The 18,226-nt window shown below is 39.3% G+C and overlaps 1 protein-coding gene across 1 annotated transcript; it reads left to right on the top strand.

Annotated features, from left to right (window-relative positions):
- Positions 1-10,453: 10,453 nt before the first annotated feature.
- On the top strand, positions 10,454-13,064 carry myca (MYC proto-oncogene, bHLH transcription factor a). The gene is made up of 3 exons (XM_067486864.1): positions 10,454-10,698; positions 11,026-11,701; positions 12,071-13,064. The coding sequence occupies exons 2-3, from the start codon at positions 11,059-11,061 to the stop codon at positions 12,679-12,681; spliced, it is 1,254 nt and encodes a 417-aa protein (XP_067342965.1). The 5' UTR covers positions 10,454-10,698; positions 11,026-11,058; the 3' UTR covers positions 12,682-13,064.
- The last annotated feature ends 5,162 nt before the right edge of the window (positions 13,065-18,226 follow it).

Below are 18,226 nucleotides of genomic sequence, written 5' to 3' on the forward strand. Positions count from 1 at the left end.
GACAACGGAAGATTGGTTTCAGGTAATGAGAAGCCACAAAATTGTTAATGTGCTGCATTGTCTCACCACAGTTCATGCAGGTTTTCAAAAAAAAGATTCATTATAAATCGAGGAAGTGAGAAACAAATTACCTATTGCTACAAATGGAACAGCTGGCTAAAAGTTCCTGGTTAAAATAATACACTTCTTAACTTGTTAATAATTTATTTAATAATTTATTTTATTTTTATCTATGAATATGTAACAATGGAAAAATGCTTGGCGATCATTGGTGGTTCTCTTGTTGACTTGTAGAAGTCATATTCCTGGATTTCACATGTCTATTGTTTACTTATTAGACTGCGACAGCTTTCAAAAGATTTGTGATTTTACAAACCATGTTCGTATGTGCATGTCTTAAAGATGAAAAGTGAGGTCAGACACCCCAGAAAACACGATGGCACACTACTCTTAAAGGAGTAATCCATTAATTTACAGGATGTTGATAATGGTCAGTTTGACAACAAGATCAAAAATCAATGCAGCACAGCCAGAGATAGTTTCAGTGTTATTTCCCAAATTCTTCTTAATATGTTAAAACTTGGTGCCTACATTACCCACAATGCAACTCTGTTGCTAAAATTTTACCCAGAGGTTCCGATGAGGGATGCTTATGCATCCATTGTCGTTCTAGCAGCAGCTATTGTAGCTTGGAGCTACTAGAGTGATCACAGACGAGGAGTGAAACCTGATCTATTTGTTGAAATAAATTACAAATTTGCCTAATGGAGCACCATCAGATAACATCCTCTGTCCTTAGTCACTTAAATCAGATAAGCTGTGTAAACTGCTGCCATTATGCAGCTGTAATATGAGATCCTTCATTAAAATAAACTGAAGTGAGATATATATATATATATATATATATATATATATATATATATATATATATATATATATATATATATATATATATATATATATTATATTTATATTTATTTATATTTATTTATTTATTTTCCTGTCTTTGTATATATTTTACTGAATAATGGGATTGAAATTGGGTTCTGGGCTGTCTAGGACTTGTTTGCACAAAAATAAAATGGCTACAGTCCTAGACATGGACAAATGGGAATTCTATGTACATGTAGAAACAAATCAAACCTTAGGTGCCAACATACTAATCAGTTTATGAATGCACTGCAGGTCACTACATTGTAGTACATGTAGCCACATGTAGTTGTTGTCAATAGGTGTCCATTGTCTCTGTCAATAATTAATGGCACAATTAGCTCTTGAGCAGTCTGATTGATCTGCCATGCTTAGTTGGCACCGACTAAGCTGAAACAACTATTGATTTTCTGCTTCGTTCACAGTCACCATGCTGAAGAAGGAAAGCCTTTATTTTTCTGCGTGTCTGCTGATACGTTTTTCAATTGAATGTATTTAGGTGCAGATGTGTTTGTTGACTATAACTGTAAAGTAGCTACTGTACAGCTGCTTTGCAAAGTGTGCTGTTCATTTATTTCTCATTTTATTCTGTCAATGTACATGTAATAACCTAGAATGACCCCGGGACACTCGTTAATGTTTTTCCAAATTGAAATCAATAACTGAAATTTCTCCTTGAAACAGTATTCACACCTTTTGCTCTGACACATAATTTGTGGTCAGTGTATCCTGATTGCTTTAATTGTGTCTGGGACTTGCCTAGGGTTCGCCTGTGGCAAAACTGAACCGATTACTGAAAAAGACCAAGGAAACTCTCTGTAGACCTCCACAATGACACTTTGTGATGAGGCACAGATCAGAACATAAGTATAAACCAATGTCCTGAGCTGAGAGTGTTCCCAGGAGCTCACTTGGCTCAATAACTGTGAAACCGAAGAAAACCGAACCATCGGGACTCATTCTAGGGCCTGTCTTCACAAAATGGACTTTTTGCCACAGAATATATTTCCTCTATCCACGGTTCTACTGGTGCAACCATAGTCTAAATTCTATGTTCTGTGCTTATCTGAGCCAAAAAGTCCTTAATACTTTCTGAAGGTTTAAGTACTTTCAGGGTGGGGCCTGTAGTGTTGAATGTAGAGGACTTCTCAGACATAACCCATCTTTTCCCACTTATGACTGAAGGGGAGGATGGTTTTGTTTCGCTTGTTACAACAACTACAAATACAGACAGTAAGGAGTGAGTGTCTGCAGCGGAGTCAGTTATAACAATAGGGGGAAACTTTGTTTAATCTTCCTGGGGCTTTGGCCCTCATGTGGGAGGGTCCTGGGAAAGCAAAGTACCGAGAACATTTTGGTTAAAAGGCAGCTTGACTTAGCTTTAGAGGTCCTCTGTGGAGATGGAAGGGTAATGTGGCAACTTAACTTAGTTAAATCAAACTACAGCGGCAACTTTCTCTCACCACTTTTCAATCAATGTGGGATTGGTGTTAGTGATGGGCTGGTATCAAAGCCGGTTCAGAGCTGGTTCAACTTGCAAACTTGTTAAAAAAATACTTTGCGCTTTCACAGGTTAGAGGGGCGACCTCGAGCCACGTCATAACGCGCAGTAAAACTGATGCTAAGCACAACAACAAGTGTTGCTTCTGGCTTTGTGGCTTTTGCATCTAAACACCACTGGTCAAACACATTTGTGCAGCCTATTGTATGAGTGGTGATTATGTTTGATGCGGGCTGTAATTAACGGTACCTAACAATGCTAAACTAACAAAAGTAATATTAGTCTTTGGCTAAGGTTTGTGTCACTCTGGAACCAGTTTTCCTGTCCCTTTCACAGTCCAAATGCTAAGAACTGGTTCTAAAGTAGGCACTGGCTCTGAACCAGCCCTGGAACTGGTTAAGTGGAAAAGGGGTATTTATGGCACAGTAACACACATAAGAAGGGATGTGGCAGAGGAAAATACTAACCTAGCATGGCTTATAAAGACAGAGTTTGGTGAATGTGCTTTATATACAGGTTTACACTAGTCAGGGCGTTAGTTTTGTGGCCAGAAATTAGGGAAGTTCAGAAAGTCAGTCTCTGTTTCAAAAGGAAGGGCAACAGTTGGTATCTGAAGTGTGACAATCCACCTCCGGAATAATTCACCAGTCGCACATTCAGTCCCAAAAAAAGATCAAGTCCCATCAGACAATGTTTTCAGATTCTGGACTCAGATTCAGGACTGTTTTTGTCCTTTTAATAAAATATTTGAATAAAAGCACGTGTTTCTTTCATTAAAAGTTAAGTTTTCTGTCATTCTGTCATGACTGAGACCGTACGTTCTCCATTCTATTTTTTTCTTTCCTTTTGTCCTTTTAATAAAATCTTTGAATAAAAGCACGTGTTTCTTTCTTTAAATGTTAAGTTTTCTGTCATTCTGTCATGACTGAGACCCTACGTTCTCCATTTTATTTTTTTCTTTCCTTTTGACTGTTGGCTCCTCCTGGGGTGACCATATTGTGTCACTTCCCATTTCTGCACGTTGTCGGATTTCTGCTGCAGGACTCAGCAGAAAACAGAATGACACTGTTCACTGATTAATCGTAGCTCTTACTTTACTGAAATAAGTGATTTCTCTACACATGAGTTACTACTTGAGACATGACATAGGCATGTATTACACAAGCACCCGCTCATCTAAAACATTTAACTGGCTAACGTTAACAAATTCCAAATGTAACCTATCTTATCAGTTAGCTAAGGCTTCTCTTGCTCTCCTCCTCTCACTTGCGCAGTGTGTCTCATGTTTAGTTTGTCCTCTTACTTCTTTAGCGATAATGGTATTAGTAACATGTGTAAGGTTTTTGCAGCTTTGGTGTGTGACTCCTCACCATGGAAAATGACCCCGGTTCATAAGAGATCTGATGCTAAACAGACCCCCCCAAGGTTCACCACCAGTCTGGTCACGTTTCAAATCAATTTTTCCCACTCAGCGACACCAACTCTGGTAATTGGCAGCTCTATAGTCAGAAACGTGGAGTTAGAGACTCCAGTGTCCATAGTCGAATGTATTCCTGGGGCCAGAGCGTGCGTCGTATCGAAGCAGGAACAGGTGGTGGAGGAGTAGCAGCAATCTTCCACTAAACCTTACCAATAAACCCTAAACATAGTTATAACTCATTAGAGAGTCTTACTCTTAGCCTTTCACACCCAAACTGGAAAACTCAAAAAACCACTTCTATTTGTTATCGTGTACCATACTCCAGTCCCTTATTTAAAGTTTTTGACCATTTTTTCTATCTGATTTAGTGATTAATACAGATAAAATCACCATAGTGAGTGACTTTAATATTCATTTAGATGCTGACAGTAACTGCCTCAGCACTGCATTTAATTCATTGTTACATTCAACTGTTTTTTCCCTAAATGTAAATAAATCTACTGCTGTTTAAGTCACACACTAGAACTTGTCCTGACATTCAACATAATTCTCTATTGTCTGACCATTTTCTAATGACATTTAAATTTATACTAATGGACTATACAGAAGTTAGAAAAAAATTCCACTGCAGCAGATGCTTAAGTGAAAATGCTTTGAATGAATTTAAAGATTCTTTAAATGATTCTTTGCCTCATCATGTGTCAATACAATGGAGAGTAACCACCTTAACGTTACTTCTGCACAAGTTGATTATCTTGTTGATAGCTCTGCAGCCTCACTACATACAATACTCGATATTGTGGCCCCTGAAGAGGCAATCTCCATGGCATAGTTCACAAACTCGCAACTTAAAGCAGGCAACACCAAAGTTAGAAAGAAAGTGGCTTTCCACTCATTTACAAGTTTCCCGTTTAGCCTGGAAAAACAGTTTTAAAATGTGCAGAGGAAAGCTTTCCATGATGCCAGAACAGCATATTATTCATCATTACTAGAAGAAAAGAAGAACAACCCCCGGTTTCTTTTCAGCACCATATTTACCATATCTGCCCTCCAAATATTACTGATAGATCTTCGTGCACAACAGTGCTAGAATCATCAATAAGACCCGAGTCCTTCTTAGACTGCTTTTTACCCATAGATCTCACTCAGATAACTTCAACAATTACCTTATATAAACTAACAACCTGTCCGCTAGACCCTATTTCAACTAGACTGCTCAAGGTCTATGTACTATGGTTTATGGCTACAAGGTCTAAGGACTATGTACCACAGGCCTATAAGGTGGCTGTATTCAAACCAATACTTGTGTTTTAGCCAATTACAGACCAATATCCAATCTCCGCTTTATTTCTAAAATCTTTGAAAAAGTAGTTGCAAAGCAATTATGGGGCCACCTGTACAGGAATGACTAGTTCAAAGGCTTTGAGTCAGGATTTAGAGTTCATAATAGTACAGAAACAGCACTGGTAAAAGTCACCAACGATCTTCTTTTGACCTCAGATTATGGACTTGTCTCCATACTTGTTCTGTTAGATCTTAGTGCTGCATTTGATACCATTAATTACAACATTTTATTACAGAGACTGGAACATGAAATTGGGATTAAAGGAACTGCACTAGGTTGGTTTAAATCTTATCTATCTGATAGATTCCAATTTGTTCATGTTAATGATGAAACATCCATGCACAAGGTTAATTAAGGAGTTCCGCAAGGCTCTGTGTTAGAAACAATACTTTTTGCTTTATATATGTCTCCTTTAGGCACCATTATTAGAAAACACTGCATACATTTCAATCACTTAATCAAGCTTTAAGCATGTCTACAAGATATAAAGGCCTGGATGTCCCATAATTGTTTACCTCTAAACCCAGACAAAACTGAAGGATTTTGGTCTAAAAGTCTGTCCAACCATTGTTATTCTAGCTGCCATAACACTGGCCTCCAGTACTACTGTAAGGAACCTTGGACTTAATTTTGACCAGGATTTGTCCTTTACCTCATGTATAAAACAGCCTTCTTCCACCTATGGAACATTGCCAAAATTAGGAACATCCTGTCTTAAAGTGATGCTGAAAAACTAATCCAAACTACTGTAATTCCCTACTTTCAGGATGCCACAGTAACTCCCTCATAGTACCGTATCATCCCAGTAGACCACTTTGATCTCAGAATGCAGGCTCACTTGTGGTTCCCAGAATTTCCAGCGGTAGAATGGACGGCAGAGCCTTTAGCTATCAAAGTCCTCACCTGTGGAACCAGCTCCCAGTTCAGATTCGGGAAGTGGACATCCTCTCTGCTTTTAAGTCTAGGCTTAAAACCTTCCTCTTTAATAAAGCTTATAGTTATTTATAGTCATGCTGCTATAGGCTTAGACTGCTGAGGGACCCACCCCTGATGAACTGAGCTCCTTTCCTCGTCTTGTCCCTCTCTCCTCTCCTGTCACCCCACAATTGGCACCACTGTATGACATTAACTTTGTGTGTTCTTTCTCCCATAGTTGTCATTCTCCCTCTCTGTCTCTCTCTCTCTGTCCCTTTCTGCAGGTGTCCCCGGCTTTGGTTTTCCAGTGTGCAGCTACTGGTCCTACCAATCTGCCAAATATTTTGTTGTTGCTTTTTGTGGCTTTTTTTCCCTCTGTCCACTTTCCACTCACCCTAACCAGTCAAGGCAGATGGCCGCCCACCCCGTGCCTGGTTCTGCTGGAGGTTTCTCCCATAAAGGGAGTTTTTCCTCTCCACTGTTGCCTAGGCCTTGCTCAAGGTGGAATTGTTGGGTTTTCTTTATATATTTTTATAGTTTTGACTTTATTCTGTAAAGTGTCTTGAGATGAATCTGTTGTGAATTGGTGTTATATAAATACATTTGAATTGAAAGAGAATTTAATTTTATTTGCTTGTAAACCATAGCTTACACTTGTATTTTGCCAAATGTATTGTGTGCACAACATTGTTTTATTGTGAAACTTCTTTAGATGTTGCTGTTTGCAAAAATCATCACAATTGTAATGCTAAATAAATGAAAATAAATAAAATAAATTTTTAACAGTTGGATGTTTTTAAGATGCATGAAGTTTAACCTAATGTATCTAACATAGTCTTGCAATTAATCATTTTTATGGAGGAACTAATGTTCAGTTATTGCAATATACAGGGAGCTGTTTCTGTTATTTAGTCTAATTAAATCCAAGACATAATCGCACTGATAATGTACAAAAGGTGTGGACAGAATGATAGAAACCGATCAGTGTGAAGCAATACAATTGTACAGCAGAACAAACTACATCTTCCATCACTACCGTACAGTTGAATGAACACCCTCTGTCGTTCAGCTCATAAATTATGACTGTGATATTCTCCTTTTGTGCTACACTCACTCATCTGAGTAGTTAGAGTATTAATTATTAAAAGTTACTTATCAAACTAAAATACCTGCATTCTCGTTTTAAAGCTCCTTTAATCTGAGCCTTTTCTCCTTTGTACAAAGTAATTTCAAAACTTTACGATAACATTTTGTGATAAAAATGTGATAACATTTTTCATTATTGTCTAATCTTTCCAGTCAAAATCATTAAGTTGCAAAGATAAGTGACAGATGAACTGAACAATGAAGATAATATTTGCCTTCTTTTTGTTACATTGAAATTGTCAGCATACAGCATATTTTGCATAATTAAAACGGCAAGACATAACAAATCTCTTTAGCCTCTGTTTGTCATCCTCTTTCATCACACTTATTTTGAATTAAGTGTCTTAATCTGTGTTTCTATATGCATGCAACATGCCTGTGTAAAGCACAGAATTTGCACTGCATCTGGCATATTCATGAACTTTGGTTTGCCTTTAAGTTTTGGTGCAGTGTGGCTTTGAGTTGTCGCCTTCTGCAGGACTTTAAAAATTGAATTATCACAAGAGTGAATGGAGGGAAGTGAAGCTGGGTGACTTAAATATTGTATTATAAATGCCTACAGCAGTTACTAATAACATTATGTGTGTAAACAGACCTTTTTGCTATTATCATTGCATTCCCAAAGCCAAACTAAATGGAAATTTCTGCCCTCAATGGAAAATTATGAATGTTTCTGTAAATAGAACCTCTGCACTTTACTGTACGTCCTGTGTCAATCAGAGGTGGCAGAACCAGTTTGACTGAGATAAGAGAGAAAAGAACCCTCCCAAGTACCAGCAGTGTGCACTTATCAGAGGAAGTGATGCCAGGAGGTCTCAAAGCTTCCCTCTGTCTCTGCAGGGAAAAAACTGAAACACAGTAACACAAGAAACATCCGGAACTGATAAACACAATAACCACAGCACAGGAATCGCTATACTCCACAGTTAGAGAGGAGAGAAGGGAGAGAAAGGATGGAGAGGGAAGGGGATAGGGTGCAGTTTCAGGTTAGGGATTTTATTCTCCACTTCCTCTGGAATTAAATTGAAAGCAACACAACTTATGAAATCGATTGTTTTCTTTGTCCTCTTGTTTCCATCTTCCTGCTTGCTCCATTTCCTCCCTTGGCTATTGATTTATTTTTCCTCTGAAGCCTCAACATCTATGTGTCCATTACCATTAGTGAACCATGAGATGACACCTTATTCATATTTAAATCTATTAGGTCTTCAAGTAGTTAAACAATCTGGTAAAAAACTGTAGCCAGACAATTTTGAAGGGAAAATATGGAGCATAACAAATGTTTTATGTCTGATTATTAGTAGGTAATTGTCGGGCAAATTTTCTTTAAATACTGAAATATAAGAGTTTGTCTTACTGGGGTTTACATTTACAGAACATTTACAGAATTAAAGTGCAGTCAAACATATGATTCAAAACCACAACTTAAAACAACAGACATTAGGCAAATTAGATAAAGGCTTTAGTTTTGGTTTCAGAAGTAGAAGACACAATTGGAAAATAATATATGAAAACAGGTTGCCATGTTTTATGGTATGCAGAAAATAAGATGTACAGTAAATCGCATTAAAAGCCTAACCAGGATCAAGGCCTGCAAATTAACTTTTTACTATGTGAGCTATATGCATGGCATCAGTTGCTTAGTAGTAACAGTGTTTAGCAGGGAAAAAAAATAAACAAAAAAGAATTTAGAGAACATAATTTATGCCAAGTGTTTTTTAGGATAGTACTTTTAATCAAAGTTTAAAAAAAAGAAAATATTATTATATTTTTCAGCAAGACATTTTAAAAAAAAGGACAGGTAACATCTGTTTTAAAGAAGTTATTTTATGTAGACACTGAATTGAGTGATTTATTTATGTATCAATCCAATCACACGACATACTTATCATCCCTTAACTCACAATTACTGTTTTAGTTACAGATGGAAACAGATCTGCCAAAAATAAATCTCAACTGATCAATTTATTTTAACTAACTTCGTCAGAATTGGGGCGTAGACTGTGTAATCTCACTTTTAACATTTTACCACCTCTTTCCATCTGATTATTAATAGTTCAGCCTACTTTGTCAAAAGGCTGCAGGCTGCTACATTTGTCATTTAATGCTTCTCCAGAGCTCTATTTTCTAATGAAGTGACCCAGTAACCCCAATAAACCACTTCCACTTACCCACTGCACAGCACGAGATGTTCTACTGAGCCCTTTCTAGTTTCATACTCTCGCTGAATCCCTACAAACTCTCAGGTTCCTAAAGGTAATGTTATTTCATTGTCTCTCAGGAATAGAGGTTAAGGTCACCTTCACGATGTGACCCTGCACCTACCTGGCTGCGGTCCAGTCTCGGAGCTCTTTGCACAGCAGAGGGCGCTGCGAGCCTGCTACACCAATGGAGGGCGCCTCCATCCATGCATCCATCCATTCATTTGATTCCTTTAATTGCTTCCTTCCTGTAGTTAATTGGTGTCCATCTCTCCAACCTCAATACCGAGCTCTATTACAAGTCCGGGAGAAGTTGTTTGACTATTTCTTAGTGATTTTTAGACTAGAATTTTGCTAAATTAAACCCAAACTGCTGATTTTTGTGAAATCACCTGTTTCAGCTGATTCAAAACTGACAATAGGACGCTGTAGACAGATCCAGGTAAGCTGCCACACCTGTGGACATTGCAAACTGCTGCGTACATTCTTCAAACCTGGCAACATGTAATATTTATTACATGTATCCAAATAAATGTGCAAGGCTTAAGGTTTTTAAAACGCAATATAGCTCATGCACCTTTTCCTTGTGGGTCAGTTATTACTGAGACAGTTTGGGTTTGGGGATTTTTATTTTATTTTGTTTATTTTTGGCGGGATATTATCAAAGTAACTCCACTTAATTATCTCTCACTACTACTCGCGTTAGTATTTCAAACCCCTCTCCTGTCAATGGGAGCCGTGCTCTACTATGTTCCCTCCCACTTCTTTTAGCCAAAATAGAACCGTTGTAAAGACAAAATAAATCCGCTAAAGATAAACTATCCTGTAACTGAGAGTGAAAATTCATCATGGGATCTAAATTATTTAGGCGATACATGCCGGACTCATGTTTAGTTGTGTGATATATATCGAAGGCTTGTGTGTTTCGCGGGTAAACTACGGCGGAAGGATACAGCGGAGGAGTGATGCGGTGTTTTTAAGGTAGGCGGCGACGCACTCAGCTGTGATTGTTACGCTGCCGATGACAGAGTGCGCGTCTTGTTCGCCGGTTAGCTGGTGCAGCCTCTCAGCTTCCTATGCATGCTGCACACTGTACACAGACTTACTGAATCCGCCTGCAACACCTCCGCTGAAGGATTTAATGTTACTTTCGTGTTGGATTTATTTTCTTGCTCCTTCTCTGCGCCTCGCGGGTCGATTTCAGCTCGCCCTTTCTCGCCGACTGTTAAAAATCTAAAAGGTAAGGGAGAGTGTGGGGTTTTTGCAGCTTACACGTCACCTTCACCCACCATTTGAGGCAAAAATGTTTTAGTATATCCCCAGTTGCAGTTCAGTGAAGGTGAGAATGGCTTGTTGCACGTAATTTCCAACCAGTTTCCCAGTTGCTGCAGCTGCACTGGTGCATGCATGCAAGACGCGAATACAGGCGTGATGTTTTGGAGTGGCCATGTGATGTTGCTTACACTTAACGTTGCCGGCAGGATCATTGCCAAGCCGCTGCGCTCAGCTTAGAACCGGCAGACCTAGAAACAACAACTAATAACTGTTTCTGTTCGTTTTCAATCAGATTCACAACGAGGACAGACGCGCCAGAGACACAATGCCGCTGAATTCAAGTTTAGCCAGTAAAAACTACGACTACGACTCTCTTCAGCCCTATTTCTACTATGACAACGAGGAGGAGGTTTTCTACCCTCAGCAGCTTCAGCCTCCGGCACCGAGTGAAGACATCTGGAAGAAATTTGAACTACTGCCGACCCCTCCCCTCTCCCCGAGCCGCCGTTCGTCCATGTCTCTCTTTCCCTCCACGGCGGATCAGCTGGAGATGGTGACTGAGTTTCTGGGCGACGACGTGGTTAACCAGAGCATCATTTGCGACGCAGACTACTCCCAGAACTTCCTCAAGTCCATCATCATCCAGGACTGCATGTGGAGCGGCTTTTCCGCCGCCGCCAAGCTGGAGAAGGTGGTCTCTGAGCGCCTCGCCTCCCTGCACGCTGCGAGGAAGGAGTCGGCAGACGGTGACGGCGCGGAGCCCACCGCTGCTGTTGCATGGAGGATGAATAGCAGCTACCTGCAAGACCTGAACACATCCGCTTCAGAGTGCATTGATCCATCTGTGGTTTTCCCGTATCCGATAGCAGAGACGCCCAAGCAGAACGTAGGGACGCCATCCAGTAAGGATTTGGGACTGGATACGCCGCCAAACAGCGGTAGCAGTAGCAGCAGCTGTAGTGACTCAGGTAAGCATTGAAAAAGCGCTCATCATGCAGTCACACCCCACTGTGCAATTAGGTCTTTCCCCCTGCTGAGTGTGCAAGTATTGAGCAGCCTATGGAGCTTCATAGGAAAGACTATTAGGATTAAAATGAGGTCAGTTTCAATTCATGAAATTACAGGTGGGGGTAGAGATATGCTTCCGTATCATGTTGTAGACAACTGCGAGATTAGCTAGAGGGTTCACCAATCTACTGATGTGGAAGGGGTGTGGGGTTGCTACTCTGCCACCCACTCTATTAGTAACAGCCCATTCCAACTGTGGCATGTCTTTAAGTAATGACTGCAGCCTTGAAGCAGAGTGTGATTGTTTTGGTTTTTGTGCCATGTTGCAGAAGATGAGGATGGAGATGATGACGAGGAGGAGGAGGAGGAGGAGGAGGAGGAGATCGATGTGGTCACAGTGGAGAAGAGGCAGGCAGTAAAGCGGTGTGACTCCAGCCTGCTGGAAACCAGGCATCCTAGCCCGCTAGTGCTGAAGAGGTGCCACGTCTCCACCCACCAGCATAATTACGCCGCCCATCCACCCATGAGGCACGAGCAGCCGGCTGTCAAGAAGCTGAAGCTGGAGAGCAGCAGCGGTGGAGGAGGAGGAGGCGGTGGAGGTGGCCACAGCAGGGTCCTGAAACAAATCAGCAGCAACCGCAAGTGTTCAAGCCCCCGGACGTCTGACACGGAGGACAACGACAAGAGAAGGACTCATAACGTACTGGAGCGACAGAGGCGGAACGAGCTCAAGCTGAGCTTCTTCGCCCTGCGGGACGAGATCCCCGAAGTGGCAAACAACGAGAAGGCAGCCAAAGTGGTGATCCTAAAGAAGGCTACAGAGTGCATTTACAGCATCCAGTCGGACGAACAGAGACTCCTCTCACTCAAAGAGCAGCTGAGGAGGAGAAAAGAACTTTTAAAGCAGAGACTTGCACAGCTGCAGAGCTCTCGTGCTTAAATTCAATCATTGACGCTTGGGCTTTTTTTTTTATTTTTATTTTTATTTTTATCAAGTTCACTTTGAGTGAGTTTAAGTGTACAGTTATTGCATGCAAATGCAAAAGAATTAAGTTCATTGGAATCTTGTTTGATTTCACTGTTAAAGCTGCCTCAATTAAAGTTATGGTTGGACTAATATTTAAAAGTTTATTTTTATTAATAAAATATTAAAACTGGGACGACACTGTTGAGTTCCCAAACTAAAATATAAATGTTTATGTTTTGTACATATTTCATAAGACTATTTTTGAAACTCAATTTTCCAGATGTTGAAACCCAGTGTTTGCCTTTTACATTATGTTTCTAGATTCTTTTTGAAATATAAAAATGTTTTTTCTTTAATTTGTGTCCTTGTTCTTGCGGAGCAAAAATACTTAATAGTAAGACATAGTGAGACAACTGCCACAAGGTGCATGGAAGTCAAAAGGCCAGCCACACCTTAAGTAAAAAGGAAACTAGAAAGTTGTTTCTTCATATGTTAGCCTTCACCTCTGTAGTCCAAAAACACGGACGCATTTGAGCCACAGCCTCCAGTATAAGTAAAACACACATGTTTCAGTAGTGTCTGTCCAGCAAAAGGAAGATGGAAACTAACCACATTCAGTGTTGCACAATTAGGATAAAGGTCTTGTACTGACTGTAATAGAAAAAGATGCTTATGTTCCAGAGCAGTAACACTGATAAAAACCGTTACCTCCATCTGACTGGTTTATGAGAAGGGAGATTTTTATTTGAATATGAAGATTTGGTGATTTCTCAGCTCATAAAGAAGGGAAGGTAAGCTTCGACTATGGACTAATTTATGGATAGATGCATTTGTTCACACAACTATTTCTTTGAGAGGTTGAAAAAACCAAAGGACATTTTCTCTCACAATTTTCCAACTGATAATCACTTCATGTCACGTCTCAAGCAAGGTTTTACTCAAATTTGTTGTTTGGAAATAACAAGTGTTGCTGTTCCAATTGTGATCAATTTAAGATTTGTAACACAGTTTATTTGTAAATCTTGACTAAATAAACTTCATATCTGTAAAAGATTAATTTTGCAAAGGAGAATGCACGCATATAGCTCACATTTAAATCCTCCTCTTACTGACAATTGTTAAGTGTAAATAAAGTCACTACACAATAATACATTCAGTTTGCAGTTTAAACTTGGCCCATGCTGACTTTGGTCAAAATAATTAAATGTTTTTTTTTGGTGTATGAAAACAAAACAGTATGGTGTACAGCCGCAATCATATTTATCAACAAAAATAAGTGAAGAACAGTCTAATGGTGAGTATTTCTATAGGCTGTAAACACATATGCTAATAGTTCCTACATCTAAACTAATAATAAAGAGCAAAACAAAAATCTTTGAGTGGTGTAAACACTGCAGAAGTTGTAAGCTGTTTGAGACTCCAAACGTTTTATGATTTATAATAATTGTTTATAATAAATCAATACATTTTACCAAAATAATATTAAAGTTTTAAACCAGTGGGAATGTTGGGGAAAAGTAAATAGTAATCACTGTAAAATAATAATAATAAATCACTGTTAGTAACAACAGGCTAAGTAAACCTCACATTTATGTAGCACATATACTTCACTCTACGTGGCAAATAATATATCATACACAGATGAGCCCTATATTATAATATGAATACTGTTTTAATTATCATTGCTTTTTTTTTAACCGACTTTTCGACTGGTCTAGTCGTGACGTCATGAGCCGTATCCCGAGCTCTCCCCGGAGCGCGTGGTCCTGGGCACGAGCACATGGAAGTGAGGTCGAGATTTGTGTCTGTGAGACGCTCGTGTGATAACCAGCTGGGAAAAAACGGAATAAAACAATAAGAAGAGGAAGCAAAAGCAGCACGACAACCCGGTAAGAGCTCCTTACGTGTTTCCTATCGGCTGCAGTCATCACTTTAATAATAAATCTTTAATTAGACATATTCGCATGGTTATATTATGAAGTAAATCGCTTCACCTTTTTGTTTGTTTTTAATGAAAACTTAATTTTAATAAGTAATAGTAACTGGGAGAACGAGAAGGTTTTTGCAGAGGTTGAATCTGCAGTTGCTACATCTGGTGAAACAACCTGTCTGAAACTATTGTTCTCAAGTGTTTTTCATGTCTGGCTTGTCTATTGTCTTCTTAACACTGCAGAGTTAAGAGCTGGAGATGTCAATCTCTTAGTATTTTGTTGATTCAGACAAGATGCTTACTTTTTATTCTACATTGAAGCTCATATTGTATATTATAAAAGCATCTATCATATTCTAGAGCACAAGGTGTAGTGCTGCTGTTTGGGTCATAACAAAAGACTATAAAAATTTCATGATACAGTTGAATCAGGTGACCTTTTGGATTTATATGCTGTTTTATGCGTTTGGCTAAGCTTGTTTATGTGCAGCGTAAGAAGAAGTGTGGGGTCTGTAAACTGGGCTGTAAATGCATACAAAAGCACTTTAGCAGAGATGGTGGAGCGGGTCTGAGACATGAGGCTGAGACATGGGAGCACCACAAAAGATGGGATTAGTGTGGATTCATTGTGTGGATTTTCTGGGTGGGCAGGGCGGTGTACAGTGAGCAGGGAGACCGTGTTGTGACTGGTTGATCTGAGTTCAAGTCTCCATGTCAGCATGTATCCAGCCTGCTGACATGTTGTCCACTAAAACAACCCTGTTCAGAGGAGGTGCCCAGTAGGGGAAATTTGGCAAAAGAGTCTTGGATCAGTACCCAGTGAGCAAAGCTTTAGTAAAATACACATTTCGAGTTCTAACTGGGCTCGATTTGCATGAAGAGGAAAAGTTTCTCCGCTGTCTTAATTACAAATGACCAACACTTCAGCCAGATTTCTGTGGTTATATATAAAGATATGGTTAACACCTGTTACACACTGACGTTTAGCCCAGTTTTTACCCGTAATGTCCTTAATTACACAAATACTGCACAACTTTTGACGCCCGAACTGGCTAAGCCTCAGGTACAAGAACCCCTCAGCTTTACCTGATGTACAAATAAGAAGGTGCCTCTCGTGTGTTCGAGTCAAACAATCAAATGCCCATTTGTGTAAAAGATAAAGTAGAGTAGATGTTTGTAAAACCCAGTGGGACATTATAATCCTGACCTTTTTTTGTGAACGTATTTCCAGACTCTTCATCACCCTCCGAAAGTATTGGAATAGTGAGGCCAATACCTATTTGTGCTGTAGACTGAAAATATTTGGGCTCGATATCAAAAGATGAATATGAAACAAGAGATCAACATTTCAGCTTTTCCTTCTATTTACATCTGGATCTTACACACAACTTAAAAGATAGCAACTTTTCTTCAAACCCACCCTGTTTTCATGTGAGCAAAATTATTGGAACAGATTGACTTAAAATAGGTGTGTAAGACTTAAATAAAGAATAAGACTTAATATTTAGTTGCAAATACTTTGCTTGCAATAACTGCACTAAGCCTGTTACCCATTGGCATCACTAAACTCTTGCACTCTTCTTTCTTGATGCTTTTTCCGGTTTTTACCGCAGCTTCTTTCATCGGTTGTTTGTTTGTATTTTTGGGGGGGCGGGTACTCCCTTCAGTCTCCTCCCTTAAGTCTCCTCTTTAGCAGGTAAAATGCTTTATAGGGTTTAAGTCTGGACATTGACTTGGCCAGTCTGAAACGCTTCACTTCTTGCCCCTGATGAACTCATTGATGATGAAGGATCTCCCAATCAGTTTGCTTGGATCTTTCTTTAAATTGGCAGACAAAATGTATCTGTAGATTTCTGAGTTCATTTTGCTGCTGCCCTCATGTGTTACATCATCAATGAAGATTAATGAATCCATTCCAGAAGAAGCCATGCAGGCCCGGGCCATGACATTACCCCCACTGTGTTTCACAGATGAGCTTGTATGTTCATGAGCAGATCATTTCACATCACTTTGGCAAAGGTTAATATTTGTCTCGTCAATCCATAAAGCTTTGTTCCAGAATGTCTGAGGCTCATCTCTATCCTTTTTGGCAAATTCAAGCCTGGCTTTCCTATTCGTCTTGCTAATGGGTGGTTTGCATATTCTGTAGTAGCCTCTGTACTTTTGTTCATGAAGTCCTTTGCGAACAGTAGGTTGTGGGCAACAAAACACACCTGACAATCCAATACTCTTGCTCACATGAAAAATGGGTGGGTTCAAACAAAACATGCTATGTTCTAAGTTGTGTATCAGATTCAGATGTAAATACCTGGAAATAAAAGCTGAAATGTTGATCTCTTGTCTCATATTCACCTTTTGTTGTCGAAAATTCCAATACTTTAAGAGGGGAATGTTAGTAGAAAGCATTTTGATCTGCTTCACAACAGAAAAGCTCCTAAACCTGCAGCTCCTGTATTCAGAAGCCTACAGTTATGTTCATTAATAATTATACTACAGTAAATCTATAAGATGTCAGAAAATAGCGAAACCATCACTGTTTCCCAGAGCTCAATCTGCCTTTGGGTGATTGTAGCCGAAGTAGATAAGCAGCACATATGAGAAACATTTGCATTGCTGGAATGTTTTTCATTTTGCCTGATAAATTATTTAAACAATGAAGCAATTAGTTTTTTCTTAATTGACAAACAATAATTGAAGTTAAAGATAATTATAATCCCACACGAGAATTAAAATTACTCTTTAACTGACAAACATCAAGTGGGGCTCATGGGGCTTATTTGTTGTTTTTAAAAAAACAAAATAAATGAGAAATATGTACATGAAATAACAGTTGTCAGTCCTTCGAGAAAGAGATGATAGAATTTTTGATCAGATTTGTAGATGTGTTTTTATTCCTCGAGTAAGAACAGGAATTATTATTTTCTGCTTTACTATAATTACATCAGCCTTTGGCTTGGCTGATACTGGAAATCTTGTGAGACCTGGTGCTCTTCAATGGAGCTGTATTGCAGTAAAGTGTGTGTTATGTGTGTTTGTGCGTATCTTAGAGAGCAGTGTGTTTTCCAGGCAAACTTTAAAACCCAGCCAAACTCTGCTGCCTCACCACGGTGGCTGCACACATACTGTTCACATACTTTAGAGGCCCAGGAGGACATGGAGAGCTCCTGTTATGTAATTTGTGTTTTTCAGGGTTGGAAGCTGAAATAGATTAAAGCAGCTGATACTCCTGAAGTGGCTTTTCTCTCGGGCTGCATCTTCTTTTACAGCATGATTATTGTGAAATCACATCACTTTCCTTTCTGGGAATAAGTCGGCTCATTTGTATTCTCTATTTTTGATTCTGAGCTGTCAATGTGTTTTTATTGGCTACTGCGACTTGTGTGTGGCTGCCAGCTCCTTGCCTGCATAGTGTTTTCAGTGTGAGACATTTTACCATGTGAGACTGTTTTGAGAATATATGGAAATATGAAATGTGTGCACCCGACGTCAAACACTCCTCACATTTTGTGTAGGGAATTGGCTCCAACTTTGCATATTTTACCATTTTTCAACTCTGGGATAAAACCTTTTCATTTTTCTGTATAGGGA

Source organism: Channa argus, chromosome 19 (genome assembly GCF_033026475.1).
Source record: "Channa argus isolate prfri chromosome 19, Channa argus male v1.0, whole genome shotgun sequence".
Taxonomy (NCBI): Eukaryota; Metazoa; Chordata; class Actinopteri; order Anabantiformes; family Channidae; genus Channa; species Channa argus.

Excerpts from the sequence above, each read along its gene's own strand:
- myca (XM_067486864.1), top strand. The coding sequence starts at position 11,059 with ATGCCGCTGAATTCAAGTTTAGCCAGTAAAAACTACGACTACGACTCT. Across the intron at positions 11,702-12,070 it reads CAGCAGCTGTAGTGACTCAG|AAGATGAGGATGGAGATGAT; the intron begins GTAAGCATTGAA and ends GCCATGTTGCAG.